Source organism: Trichomonas vaginalis, chromosome IV (assembly GCF_026262505.1).
Source record: "Trichomonas vaginalis G3 chromosome IV, whole genome shotgun sequence".
Taxonomy (NCBI): Eukaryota; Parabasalia; order Trichomonadida; family Trichomonadidae; genus Trichomonas; species Trichomonas vaginalis.
In genome coordinates, this window is record NC_067206.1 from 31,385,235 (window position 1) to 31,399,775 (window position 14,541).

Consider the following 14,541-nt stretch of genomic DNA (forward strand, 5'->3'; position numbering starts at 1 on the left):
ACATTAAATATGATATCTCCAAAGTATGAATGCCTTGTAACGAAACGAAAACTTAATTTTATGTTGAATATTTGTCACAAACATTAGATTATTAAAATATATGTTGGATATCCCTTAGTATGAGACTTCATGACTCTTGTTGTCTAACGTGAGCTTTGGATTGCAAGCTTGCTACAGCACATAAGTATTCTGTGGTTAAAAAAACCACATGAGCTTTAAAAACTATAAAACCAAAAATAATTGTTATAATTTAAATGAAGAAGTAATTTAAAACGATTTTATTTATGATCAAATTGGCGCGGTTCAATTTTAACGACATTTTTTAACGCGATACGAGCGTAAGTCCATAGAATGTGTTTTGAGGGAAACTATAAAAATCCAAAATAGAGGTAAGTGCGCCATTATTACCTGCGAAGTTACATGGAATAAATCGAAGAGTAAGTACAAGATGATCTTGCATCTTTCCAAGTAAATGAAATTTATTAAAATTAAGATGATAATATTCATTTATAGTATGTGTATGATGTGTTTTCAAAATTTCTTCAAATAAAATGCAATGATAATTTTTGAATAATTTTTTTCTTGTGTATATTTCATTTTTTATTAGTGAAAATATCATTACATCAATAAGGAAAGCACAATCCAAATTCATATTAGTTAAATTAATCTACGACCAAAAGCCCGCCAAATTTGAATTAAACACGTTTTTTGATAAAAGTGTCATTTATGATTGTTGCATTTAGGGATAGTAGCCAATTTCGGTACCAATCTTGAAAATGCCTCGCCATGCCCGCAACATGGAAGAGAAGTATTGGTCTGATATTGAACTATCAATCAATGCAAACTGAATCACCTTGTCATGTTGCTCCACAGATACAGCAGTCTGAGTCCCTCGCTTGGTCATGTTGCTCCACAGATACAGCAGTCTGAGTCCCTCGCTTGGTCATGTTGCTCCACAGATACAGCAGTCTGAGTCCCTCGCTTGGTCATGTTGCTCCACAGATACAGCAGTCTGAGTCCCTCGCTTGGTCATGTTGCTCCACAGATACAGCAGTCTGAGTCCCTCGCTTGGTCATGTTGCTCCACAGATACAGCAGTCTGAGTCCCTCGCTTGGTCATGTTGCTCCACAGATACAGCAGTCTGAGTCCCTCGCTTGGTCATGTTGCTCCACAGATACAGCAGTCTGAGTCCCTCGCTTGGTCATGTTGCTCCACAGATACAGCAGTCTGAGTCCCTCGCTTGGTCATATCACACCAGATAAATAAAAGTTCAGCTTCACAATACTTACCTGCTCTATTATGTGATTTTTTCCAACTATCATATGTTAGTTGTTGTATTGAAGTTGAGTATGAAAGAATAATGTTGCAATATTTCTCACCAAATAAAAAATCATTAAAGAGTCTATGACTGAGGTAAGGATGAGTCAATGACTGAGGTAAGGATGAGTCTATGACTGAGGTAAGGATGAGTCAATGACTGAGGTAAGGATGAGTCAATGACTGAGGTAAGGATGAGTCAATGACTGAGGTAAGGATGAGTCTATGACTGAGGTAAGGATGAGTCAATGACTGAGGTAATGATGAGTCTATGACTGAGGTAATGATGAGTCAATGACTGAGGTAAGGATGAGTCAATGACTGAGGTAAGGATGAGTCTATGACTGAGGTAAGGATGAGTCAATGACTGAGGTAAGGATGAGTTGTTGTCTGAGGTAATGATGAGTCAATGACTGAGGTAAGGATCATTCCATTCCACATATATCACAACACCTACACCTTACACAACCCACAAATCATCTTCAAATTTCTTTTCAGAACTTCTTTTAAATGAGCATTTTTCAATCAACAAACATCCCTTCTTTTGCCCGCACAAAAGGTTTCAGATGTTATATTGTTCCAGAAACTCATGAAACAAAGTTCTAAATGAAAATCCACGGAATGAGCTTGTTCAATAGCATTATCAATAAAAAGAAATCTATGGTATCGCCCGCACAATACCAAAAGATTCCATTTTGTAATGAATGATTACTATGATCCAAGGATGGTTCCGTAGACTTGAAAATTTTAAATTGGAGGTTTAATTCAAATTTGGCGGGCTTTTGGTCGTAGATTAATTTAACTAATATGAATTTGGATTGTGCTTTCCTTATTGATGTAATGATATTTTCACTAATAAAAAATGAAATATACACAAGAAAAAAATTATTCAAAAATTATCATTGCATTTTATTTGAAGAAATTTTGAAAACACATCATACACATACTATAAATGAATATTATCATCTTAATTTTAATAAATTTCATTTACTTGGAAAGATGCAAGATCATCTTGTACTTACTCTTCGATTTATTCCATGTAACTTCGCAGGTAATAATGGCGCACTTACCTCTATTTTGGATTTTTATAGTTTCCCTCAAAACACATTCTATGGACTTACGCTCGTATCGCGTTAAAAAATGTCGTTAAAATTGCCCACACGCCGATCAAATTTTAAATATTTTTTTGGATCAAATCCATTTTAATAGAATTTATATACTATTCATCTATTAGTAAACACTACCGTATATTATTTTTTAAGCTATCTTATTTTTTGAACTTTTATTCAAATCTTTGGTCGCAAGAAGAATTGCATGATAAATAAAAACATTTAATCAAAGTCAATTTTATTTTTCATATTCAAATGGACTGAGTGTTAACATTTAACATTTTTTGCTAATTGTCGTCAAAAATTAGGCGTAAAGCAAAAATTGATATTTCATATGGTTTTATGATAGATAAGCATTATATTCCCACTCATTATATTCGTAAATTTTGAGGTTTATCCTTCGCTTTTAAGATCATTGAATTTGATTTTTATATAAAATAGTTATATATTAGAAAATAATATGAGTTTATATGATATTATTTTTCAGAAGATTTCATTCTATATGCCTATGAAAAGTACTCTCAAAACTAACTTTTTCCTAATTATAATTAAATCTAGAATATTGTATTATGCTTAGTATTATTTCATTTTTCTCATTCAATTTAGAATTTACAAATGTCAAAAAATTGAGAGTTGTCACTTTTGATGAATTTCTGTTTATTACAGCATTGTTATTAATAATGAAAAATAAAGCTTATTTCAATGAAAATTGTTCTGCAAATTTATTTCACTTTTGACCTCACTTTTTCCGTAATTCAATTTTTTACTTTTAATATTTTAGATCTTCATAATATCATTTGAAAAATTAACCATATAAAAAAATCAAGTTATCAATTCACTTTTTCCGTAATTCAAAAATCAAAAATATAAATAATATATCTTTTTATCAAATATTATTATTATATTCTATGAAAAATGAGGTCCGGAAATTTTGCGGATTCCCGTAACTCAATTTTACGGAAAAAGTGCAGTAAACTATTCAAAATACGGAAAAATTGGTGTAAACTAATGATTTTACGGTAAAATCACGGAAAGTCCCGGAAGAATATATGTGCCTATATGAAATTATACAAAAATGAATCAAACGCATTTTAAAAGATTGTTCTTGTATTATAAATGCTATTCGCAGATTTATTAGTTGAAGAAAATTACCAAATTTTTGCCGATTTACAAAAAATGATTTACAAAGCATATTTTTATAAGGCTTTAAAAATCTTTAAAATGTGACCGGTGACGGAAATCCATGGTAACCAACCGCGGTTCCCGTTTGGAATGACATATATTAATGTATCAATGTTAAATAAATGTTTACTCTATCAGATATTCAAAATATGAAATTTTATTTTTCTGTTTCTTTTCAAAGTATTTCTGATTTTCCATAAAACCATCTGTTTCCTTTAGAAAATGTAGCTCTTGTCTCTTTGAAATTCATTTTAATTTTAAATTCATTGGAATTATGATATTAACATCTAACAAGCATCCATTAATAGAACAATCATACAAATGGATAGAAATAACGTGTGCCTTAAGTGTTTCATGTAATGAAGAATTCAGGTGATATCATATCTGTAATTAGAGTATTAGGAAAAGATGACATTTTGTAGCCACTAAGTCATTGTATCATTTACCATATTCATATAGAGATGAAATTAGAAATTGAATCTAAATATTAAACTTAGTTAATTTGTTTCGGATATTATGTTAAAGAACTATCGTAAAAATGTTATTTCATTAAATTTTTTACTCAAAGTTTAAACAAATCTGATTACTCCGCCTGCATAAGAAACACTTGAATCCGCCATATTTTTAGCATGCGAAGATTGTGAATAATGTGGCCAATCAACGCGATATGGCTTGTCAAAGGCCATCATAGCGATTGTAATTGGATTTCTGCCACAAATTGTAGCTCTTGTTGATTTGATGTAATCCTGGAAGTTCTTAGCCTTGCATGTAGAAATAGCTTCCATAGCACCATGATCTATGGCTGAAATCTTTTCCCAGATTTCTCCATCTTTTTCTGGGAGATAAGTATAAGAAAATCTGCTTCCCCAATGAGTAAAATCAGAAGAAATGACTAAGAGTGTGCTTGGATCATTAATATATGGTTTCAATGCGGATACAGCTTGTTCCAACTTTGTTTGATCGAGATGTCCCACCATAATTGGAACGACAGTTACATTTTTACCTTTAAATATGTAATCAATCCATGGTAGCATCAATTCTAATGAATGTTCACGGTTTGAAGTTTCAATACTAAGCTTTTTGAATATTGATCCGTATTTAGATGTCAATTCCTCTGCTATTGGGTCAATTTCCAAACTTCTTGTTGGTGTCTCGAATGATTTAGCTTCTGATATTGTGCAATAATCAATTGGTAAGCGATGAGAAGGACCCATTATGATAACTCGACTGTATAAAGATGGATCTATTGTTGCGAATGCATGTGATGCTGTCTCAGCACAATGTCTATATCCTGCATGAGGAGAAATCACAGCTTTAACTTTTCCTTCAATAGGTTTATCTTTAACATTGCTGAAGAGTGTAGTAAAGAGGTTTTCCAGAGATTTACCCGTTGGATACCACGCGTCAGCAAAAGCGAGCGGTTGTAGCATCAATGGATATTGTTGTAAATTTATCGTCCAAAACTTAATTCGACGTTTTCGCGCCAACTAAATGATATTTTTATGAATTAATTGGGTTACTTAGTGTGTGTGCATGTGAGTAAGTATATCCTCGCAATATTTAATAAAAAAATTGGGAAGTTACTGGAAGATTCTTGAGGAAGATTTGAGACATTCAATTTTTCAAGCCAACCCTCACGGTTATTTCAATTTCTTTATTTATAAAAACTTCGTAATATTGTATTATTTGTCTTATATATAATATTGACAAATTGTCAAGATAGACTCAAATCTGAGCATAAAATAGGAAATGCTTGAATCTGATTTATATGTGGTTTTTGTTTAAGAATAATTACAACAAGAAATTGTGAACATCTGAACCCGAATTTAGAAATTCGAATTTTTGTATCACTTGCTTGTGCTAATAATATTTTATTTTTCAGGACAAATAAAAATTGAAAACTCTACACTTTTATTCATGAATCGAGACGAATTTAAAATTATATTATTAGGGGACACACATGTAGACAAGACATCTATTGCAATCAGACAGTCAGAAAACTTTTTTTCGCATAGCTCAAAGCCAACAATTGGTGCAAATCAATTAATTTCCAAAGTCAAAGTAAATAATAGAGAGATCGAGCTCGTGTTATGGGACACTGCTGGACAAGAAGAATTTAATGCGCTCATACCAATGTATTTAAGAAATTCTAGCTGTGCAATAATAGTTTGCGCGGCCAATAACCAACAAACAATATATAATATTCCAAAATGGTATACAATGCTTGAAGAAATGACTGTAACTCCTCCGTGCATAGTTGCAATAAATAAAGTTGATCTATTAGCAGATCAAGTTCAAGATGTCGAGAATATCCGACAAAAACTTGAAAATAGATACAAAAACATTATATTTGTATCAGCTCTTACCGGTTATAATATTGGTCTCTTATTTGATACTGTTGCTCAGAATTGTTTAATGGAAAAGGTGCCAGATACTAGCGAATTTGCTGTTATGCAATCACAAAAGAGGAATTCATGCTGTTAACAATATTTTATTACATTTTTCAATAATTAATTTATCTTTTAATATTGATTGGTGCATATAATGTTTTATCATTTAGTGATTGTAATTCGTCCTACATTGTCATTGTTTTTGTTCAAAATTATTTGGATTTCATATCTTGCCCATTGGTCTGTGTAAGCTATTGATGTTTCCTTGCATGTAGTTATAATATGCAATATATGTTTGAAATAGAGTAAAATGTATTTTTATCTAAAAAATTTCATTCTCATTTTTCCGTTTTTGAGGTTAATGAATATCAAATCTGTTAAATATGAATTTGCTGATTCTAACTTAAGACTTTTTATGAAGAAAAAAAGTAGTCGTTGTTTGAAATATTGGTCATGAAAAATTCTGACAAAAGCTGAATTTTTATTTCTTACCATGAATGATACAATAACCTTTACTCCAGAGATAAAAGATTTAGCTCCATTTAGTACTATTCCTTGGAATGAAGGTGAAATCAAAAAGGTAGAGTTTTTCAATGAAAAATTTGTATCCGTCCAAGTAATATCAATAGACAATCCGAAATTGGAAGAAACATTGAATGGTATTATCGATGGGAAAGACATTTCAGTTGATTTCGAATGGAAACCTGATGTTCCTGGCGAAGATCATCCATTTGCTTTGTTCCAGTTCTGTACTTCGAAAGGTGCAGTCATTGTAATGAATAACACAGACCAAAAGAATGACATAATTGAGAAATTCTTTACAGAAAATCAATTTTTTGGAAAAGGAATGCATTCAGACAACAAAAAACTCATGAAAATGTTCGATACTACATTTGGAATTCAGGATGTTCAAATGACATACCTAGAACCATACCAAATATCTATAAATTTCCAATTAATGGTTGAAGAATTAATTGGATCGCCAAAAGCTCTATTTAAAGATAAAAATATATCGAGATCAGATTGGACAGTTCGTCCATTAACAATTAAGCAGTGTCTTTATGCTGTTTTTGACGTTTACGCCTTATATTTATGTTATTCAAAATTACTTGAAATTTATCATAAACCAGGAGTCATTATCAAAGCTCCAGAGATGAAGACAGTCAAAGGGAAAGTCCAAAAAGAGAAATGCGTCATCGAAACTCCAGTTAAAAACATTCATGTTCGATTTGACACAGATGTTCCGTATAGAGGTCCAGAAATATTCAAGGAAATCATGGATTACAAAAATGTTTGCAAATTACAAGACGAATATGGTCCGAAATTTACATTAATAAATCATTTGACAGCAACAGGCCATTTGAAGGGCCATTACTGTGTTGATTGCCAGCAGAGCTATGACGACATTCTTAAGCACTGCTGGGTCAATCATTGCGGCTGTATTTCGCACATTTACTTTCCAATTCAAACTCCTGGCTTTTTGTACAAAATTGCACAGGAAATTGAACTCAGTAATAGAAAGATTAAGGTAAATGACGACGGGACTGCAACTTGCGGTATCTGTGGAAAGGTTTGTCAAAGAATTCATATGGCATATTCGCATATTCGTCTGGATCACCTTCCTTTGTCGAAAGACATCGTTCCTTCGTTCGTAAAAGACCTCTCTTTCGGTCGAAGATTGATAGAAAGAAGAGTTTTGCTGGATCCTCCGAGATGTAACTTTTGTGACATGAATTTCGATACTGTTGAAGAGTTAAAGGAGCATCATTGGTTGGAACATGGTCAAATAATTGCTCAGATGTGGAAACATCGACCAGGATGCTATGATGATGATACTTTTCTAAATTCTTTCGATTTAGGAGTCAAAGCCGTCAATGAAACAATATACGGAATAATGATTGAAGGAATCTTATGCTGCTGGGACTGTAGAATCGGTTTTGATTCACCAGAAGAGCTCTTTGTCCATCTTTTCCATCGTCACGCCTTTCTTTGCGTTCTCAATAAAAGTGACATCAATCAAAATTATCCTTTCTTGCTTCCAAAGCTTCCTAGCGAGTTTTTGTCAACACTTGAGAGATTCTGCGGAGATAATGCTAGGGTAGAATGCATTGTAGCAAGAATTTTCTCAGAAAAAGAAGATTATTTACATTGCGACGAATGCAATGTTGATATGAAGACAAAAGATGAGGTCTGGGAACACATGAGAGACAACCATTTGATCCTCACGTTCAAACGTGGAAAACCTGTTGTTATTGAAGATTAAATATTATTTTACTATGGAATAAACCTTTTGTTAGCAAACTAAATATTTTTAATGCTTAAGTACATTAAAAATAATTGAAGTATAAAGAATTTAATAAAAATATTTTAAAATAATTGTTTAGATTAACATGGTGATCATCAATACAAAAAACATCAATGTGTTAATTAATAATGAAACATACAATTTAAAAATAACAAAAAAATAAAATATATCATGTTAAAAATAAAGAAAAACGGCATAAAAGCATTACATATATGATATCTTTCGAGTTGTATCATGTAGTAATATGATTACAAGGTTCACATTCGTTTCTATATAAAAATAAATAATAAAATTTGAATTTTTTGGAGCAAATCTGAGATTAAAGGTTCAATTCATCGAAAGTCATATCAATTGGTTCTTTCGCTTGTTCTTGAATATAATCAGGAATTGCTAATATCCACACAATTACTAAAAGAGATATATTAAGAACATCAAAGACACAAAACTTAATGAAACACTTAAGAATTTGAATGCCAGTATTACTGTGATAAGCTAAAATGTAGTTATAGTATTTTGAAATATAAACATTGTAACCAACGATATTAATGAAAAGAGTAAGTGCATAGATGAAAATAGCGTATTTGAGAATGTTTGTAAGAGTTTTTGGAAAGAACAATGCACTAAATTTCGATAAAACGAAAGCAATTGATAAAACGATAATAGTTAAAGCGTGAACAACATAATGAAGTGTATCTACAATGGGCATTAATCCTGCATAGATCTTATTAAGCACTGGAACATCTTTTTGAATCAAAATAATTATTAACTTGAAAACAAGTGTCAATATCGAAAAGTATTTGAGACATATGGCTGGATAATACAGTGATTTTTGGAATTTAGAATCAATGAAGTAGATAACAGTTGCAATTTCAAGAAAATAAAGACATTGTGAGATAAAAACAAGATGAAATGATAGTATATACAAGTTGTATGCGAATGACTTTTTGGAAAAACCAGAATTAAGGATGAGTTAATAAAATGTATAAATTGCTGCTCGAACCATTGTGACAAAGCAAAATGCTGCTTCTGTGAGACTATGCCTGCGTTTTATGTTCATAGTTCTTCGATAAATTTTGAAACCGAGGTAAGAAAAAGGTATAAGATAAATCAATTCAAAAACAATATTAATAAATGATTCTGTATTGCCACATTCTAAGAGGATAGTTGTTGTCTTGCATGGATCATGTGATGAAGCAAGTAAATTTATTATCGAGCTCGTACCCATTATTATTTTTGTAAATTTGAATTCAAAAATTTTGTATGGATAAAAATTATCAAAATTTATTTAAAATATAATATCATTTATAATTAACAAAATTGGTTAAATATGTTGTATACAAATTTCCCGATTTTGAATTAAAAATTATCGTTGAAGTAATGAAAAAATTGGTAAGGTTCTCTACGACATCGAAAGTCTGAGAAAGTAAAAATAATAATTCCTATGACGAGATAAGTGATAATTATTCATTTTCAGAATAAAGGTACATTCACTAGGCGATAACAGTAAAATGGGATGAAAATAGGATAAATAGCATCCCTATATAGTGCCTAACAATATTTATACGGGCCTAAAAAATTGGCTAGAGATTTGGCGAGTTATAAAACTTAGAAAATTGAGAGGGATTTTTATTTTTGAATTTTTTTTGGAAAGTTAAAATTGCGATTAAAAATCGATTTCCAGGAGAACTAAGCATCTCATCATATATTTAAATCGATAAAAATATTAAATAATAGTTGAATAGTATAACAACGTGAAATTATGGCTGAATCTACAGAAAAAATGAACATATTTGACATTTTTGAAAATTCATACGTTAGATGGTGACAGACTCATAAACTATACTTTAGCTAAGATTGATATATGGTTTCAACAACACATGGTTAAAATCGTAAAAATATTTTAGATTTCAAAAAGATATATATGGTAATATAATGGAACAAAGTCAACAAATAGCATGTTAAATATGTTATAATTAACTTTTTATTAGATCCAATAGTAGATATCGAATGGTTTCCAGCTTTATGGTTAAATATTTTCTTTTCGAGCTTCTCTTTAACTGCTGGATTAAGGTTGTAAATTTTTGATGCTAGAAACTATGGAATCTTCTTTGCTGCTGCATTTTTCTTGAGAGTTCTTGCAATTTCGAATAGATCTGCGCATTGTATGAAATGGAGGCTTTAAAATATCTTGAAAACAGAATAGGACTGCTTTTCCAAAGGAATGCTTACTTGTAAATCAGAGAGTTTCAAAATTGAGAGCAAGATTATCATCATAACTTTCGATTTTGCTGCGAAAAAGGAAGACAAGTAATTAACAAATCATTTACTGTTGTTCATCAAAAGAAGAAAACTTTGATAACAACTAATGATGATAAAATCAAGCTATCTTTTAATATTTTAAATTGATAAGACATTCAAAATATTTGAATGGTTTAAAATATTTTCTTTTAATTTCTATAAGATATTATCATGATTATATAATAAAATTTAAATTTTTATTCAAAAAGGCAATATTTCAAACTTTTAATTTCAAAAATCTTAATTCTGCAATAAGTGTATTTAATTGTAGCAAATTTAATGATCCTTCGTCATGCTTAGCAATTTGGGACTCATAAATTAATGATTTCTTCAAGTAAAATTCTGCATTATTTCAAAAGTCAATAATTCTCTAGTAACTTTTCTTCAAACCCTAACCATTATATTATATGTATAATGGAGAATAATTGCAAAGAAAGATAGCCGAATTTACTGGGTAGTTCTTGTGATGCGAAATAATTGCAAATTAACACCTAGTTTTAACAGCATCAATCTCTTTTTGCTCTCATTTAAATGCATTCGCACACTTTAATTTTGAAATATAAGAGTTTTGGAAATTATCAAATTTATCTGCTCAAATACTATAGATCTTCATAAGTGTTAATAGAATCATTAGCCTTACATATAGTGTTTAATATAATGATGCACATTATACTGGGATTCATTCCTTATTCATCTAGTTATTATAAGATTTACAACCCCATGAAAATTTAAAATTTTGTCAAAAATAGTGAATGTACCTTTTTCAGAATGAAAATATGTGAGGCCACAGATCTGAAAATAAATGTTGGCATATATACATTAAATCAATGTACAATATTCTGTAATGCAATGATACGATTCTTACACCCTTAAAATTGGAAGATTGCCAAAAAAATTAAATCAAAAATAATATAAAGGAAATCAAGGCCGGTGAATCTATGTTTTCTTGAATAATTCGTGTATGATGACATGTTCAGATTCCTATTTGAATAAAAACTCAAAAATTAAATGAAATTGAAATTTGGAGAGGAATCTAAATCTTCTGAAGCAAATCCCTTCAAGGAAAATACGTAATTAATGTGTTTGGGCATTTACGGTCGTCTTTAGAAATTGGCCTTTGCAAATTTTTATAGAGACCAAATTTTCCCTCTTTCAAAAATGAACTGCAATTCAAAATAATTCTGCCTATGAAAACATTATTATATTAATGGATATTAGAAATACATCATTAAAATTCCAACGGATTTTTGGTGGATTATATAATCAAATTTGGAATATTTACTCCTTTATGTTAGAAGAATATATTTTCAGTGATTTTGGGTCTTGCCATAGAAAACTATTTCACAAATTTTGATTTTTGTGAGGAAGTTAACTTCCCTCTCAATTTTGTGTGGGGAAGTTGATATGTTGATTTCACTGGCAATAACTTCATTTTTTGCAAATGATGTATCAAGCACACGAGCAAAAGTCCTTCCTCGGCTGGATGCGCGAGACAGGCAACATGTTCACAGGCGATGAGTACCACCAGCGCTTCGGCATCTGGTTATCCAACAAGCGCCTCGTTCAGCAGCACAACGCCGCCAACGGTGGCTTCGTTCTTGCCATGAACAAGCTTGCTCACCTTTCCCCATCCGAGTACAAGGCACTCCTCGGTTTCAAGAATGAAAAGAGATCTGACAGAGTTAAGCCAATCGCTTCCAACTACGTCGCTCCAGCTTCCATCGACTGGCGTGAAAAGGGTGTTGTCAACCCAATCAAGGACCAGGGCCAGTGCGGCTCTTGCTGGACATTCTCCACAATCCAGGCTATGGAATCCCAGTGGGCTGTTAAGCACACCAAGCTTTACTCCCTCTCCGAACAGAACCTTGTCGACTGCGTTACAACATGCTATGGCTGCAATGGTGGTCTCATGGAATTAGCTTACGACTACGTCAAGACATACCAGAAGGGCAAGTTCATGACAGAAGCTGACTACCCATACAAGGCTATCGATCAATCCTGCAAGTTCAACGCTGCTAAGGTTGCTGAACCAACAGTTACAGGCTACATCACAGTTACAGAAGGCGATGAGAAGGATCTTATGAACAAGGTTGCTCAGTACGGTCCAGCTGCTATCGCTATCGATGCTTCCCACTACTCATTCCAGCTTTACTCCTCCGGCATTTATGATGAATCCTCCTGCTCCCCAGAAGGCCTCGATCACGCTGTCGGCTGCGTCGGCTACGGTTCTGAGGGCTCAAAGAACTACTGGATCGTTCGTAACTCCTGGGGCGTTTCTTGGGGTGAGAAGGGCTACATCCGCATGATCAAGGACAAGAACAACCAGTGCGGTGAAGCCTCTGCTGCTTGCATCCCAACAGTTTCAGCCTAAACCTAAAAATATTACTGTTCAAAAAACAATTTTTTTTAATATTCATCTAAATACCAATCTCTAATGATGATATTTAGAATTTGAACTTGTAGAAACTGTCTGATTTGATAGCAAAATTGGAAATGTAAATTAAAAAAGATAAAGTATATAATAATATGAAGTACTTAAGAGTAGGTATGATGGTGGAATGAAAACTAAATTGATGATTTAAAAGGTCTTCAAGATTTGCAGCAATAAGAATGCAGTGAAGTAAGATATGGTTTATGGAATTTCATTAATTGAACATAAGATCCCAAAACTGACTTTTTGAAAAATTATACATATTACTCGTGGAATCAATGACAATCATGTATTCCAATATATTTGTCTGCTAAAAAAAGGATTATTGGAATAATGATTGAAGTTGGTAATCAAACCAAAAAAAGGAATACATTGTTTAAATAATAAACGTATATGAAAAATAAGCATTATTAATCATAACATAAATATTAATTGAATATGAGTGAAATTTCATTTTCTGTACAGCATTTTTTGATATGATTTATTGAAATTGAAGAAAACTCTATTTTTCAGCGAAAAAATATAAGTGTATATTTTATTTAATAGATTTGTGCTTTTAATAATTTCCAAAAAAATTCAAAACTCTGATTTTGAAGCAAATATCAATAATTTTTGAAATAATTTTTATTATTTTGAATTTTTTTTGGAAATGAAAATGAAAATTAGTGTACAGTTTTATTTTTTTCTCGCTGTGAAACGTATTCGGTCATTTTTTTAAAAATTAATTTTTTGTTAGAGATAAGAGCTAAAACTCGGTAAACAACTTCTTTATGTCTAGAAAATTCTATCTTGCCTTTTATTTTTTTCTCGCTGTGAAACGTATTCGGTCATTTTTTTAAAAATTAATTTTTTGTTAGAGATAAGAGCTAAAACTCGGTAAACAACTTCTTTATGTCTAGAAAATTCTATCTTGCCTTTTATTTTTTTCTCGCTGTGAAACGTATTCGGTCATTTTTTTAAAAATTAATTTTTTGTTAGAGATAAGAGCTAAAACTCGGTAAACAACTTCTTTATGTCTAGAAAATTCTATCTTGCCTTTTATTTTTTTCTCGCTGTGAAACGTATTCGGTCATTTTTTTAAAAATTAATTTTTTGTTAGAGATAAGAGCTAAAACTCGGTAAACAACTTCTTTATGTCTAGAAAATTCTATCTTGCCTTTTATTTTTTTCTCGCTGTGAAACGTATTCGGTCATTTTTTTAAAAATTAATTTTTTTGTTAGATAAGAGCTAAAACTCGGTAAACAACTTCTTTATGTCTAGAAAATTTAACATTCGTCTCCCATTTTTATATATTTGGTTTAGAATGTTCGAAAATGCGTAATATGGTCATGAATATTAATTGAAAAGAACCTTGAATTAATTCAATCTGATATCACAAAATATTTTAAATTACAAACTTTGGAGTTTGAATACATAATTAGTATTAAACTCAAATAACTAGTTTATTTTTGAATAAAAATTATTTGAATTTATTCAATTTTGTGAATTTTCCTTCAAAAATCAAGTTT

The 14,541-nt window shown here is 31.2% G+C and overlaps 4 protein-coding genes across 4 annotated transcripts, besides 5 other annotated features; 3 read left to right on the forward strand and 1 right to left on the reverse strand.

The window, feature by feature from the left end:
• Window positions 1–3,052: 3,052 nt before the first annotated feature.
• Window positions 3,053–3,089: a mobile genetic element.
• Window positions 3,053–3,089: a terminal%2Cinverted (terminal inverted repeat of Banshee-A3 transposon ID:TVAGG3_0201610).
• Window positions 3,090–3,712: 623 nt separating this feature from the next.
• Window positions 3,713–5,162, reverse strand: TVAGG3_0201620 (regulation of microtubule-based process; the record flags this gene model as incomplete). Its single annotated transcript, XM_001327406.1, has 1 exon — window positions 4,178–5,038. The coding sequence occupies one exon, from the start codon at window positions 5,036–5,038 to the stop codon at window positions 4,178–4,180; it is 861 nt and encodes a 286-aa protein (XP_001327441.1).
• Window positions 5,163–5,525: 363 nt separating this feature from the next.
• TVAGG3_0201630 (retrograde vesicle-mediated transport, Golgi to ER) lies at window positions 5,526–6,314 on the forward strand (the record flags this gene model as incomplete). Its single annotated transcript, XM_001327405.1, has 1 exon — window positions 5,526–6,092. One exon carries the CDS (start codon window positions 5,526–5,528, stop codon window positions 6,090–6,092), a length of 567 nt encoding a protein of 188 aa, XP_001327440.1.
• A 159-nt stretch (window positions 6,315–6,473) lies between these two features.
• On the forward strand, window positions 6,474–9,529 carry TVAGG3_0201640 (3'-5' exonuclease protein; the record flags this gene model as incomplete). Its single annotated transcript, XM_001327404.1, has 1 exon — window positions 6,492–8,261. One exon carries the CDS (start codon window positions 6,492–6,494, stop codon window positions 8,259–8,261), a length of 1,770 nt encoding a protein of 589 aa, XP_001327439.1.
• Window positions 9,530–9,777: 248 nt separating this feature from the next.
• Window positions 9,778–11,365: a mobile genetic element.
• Window positions 11,366–12,028: 663 nt separating this feature from the next.
• On the forward strand, window positions 12,029–13,037 carry TVAGG3_0201660 (cysteine proteinase; the record flags this gene model as incomplete). Its single annotated transcript, XM_001327403.2, has 1 exon — window positions 12,043–12,972. One exon carries the CDS (start codon window positions 12,043–12,045, stop codon window positions 12,970–12,972), a length of 930 nt encoding a protein of 309 aa, XP_001327438.1.
• A 974-nt stretch (window positions 13,038–14,011) lies between these two features.
• Window positions 14,012–14,541: part of a mobile genetic element that runs on past the window's edge.
• Window positions 14,012–14,541: part of a terminal%2Cinverted (terminal inverted repeat of Banshee-A1 transposon ID:TVAGG3_0201670) that runs on past the window's edge.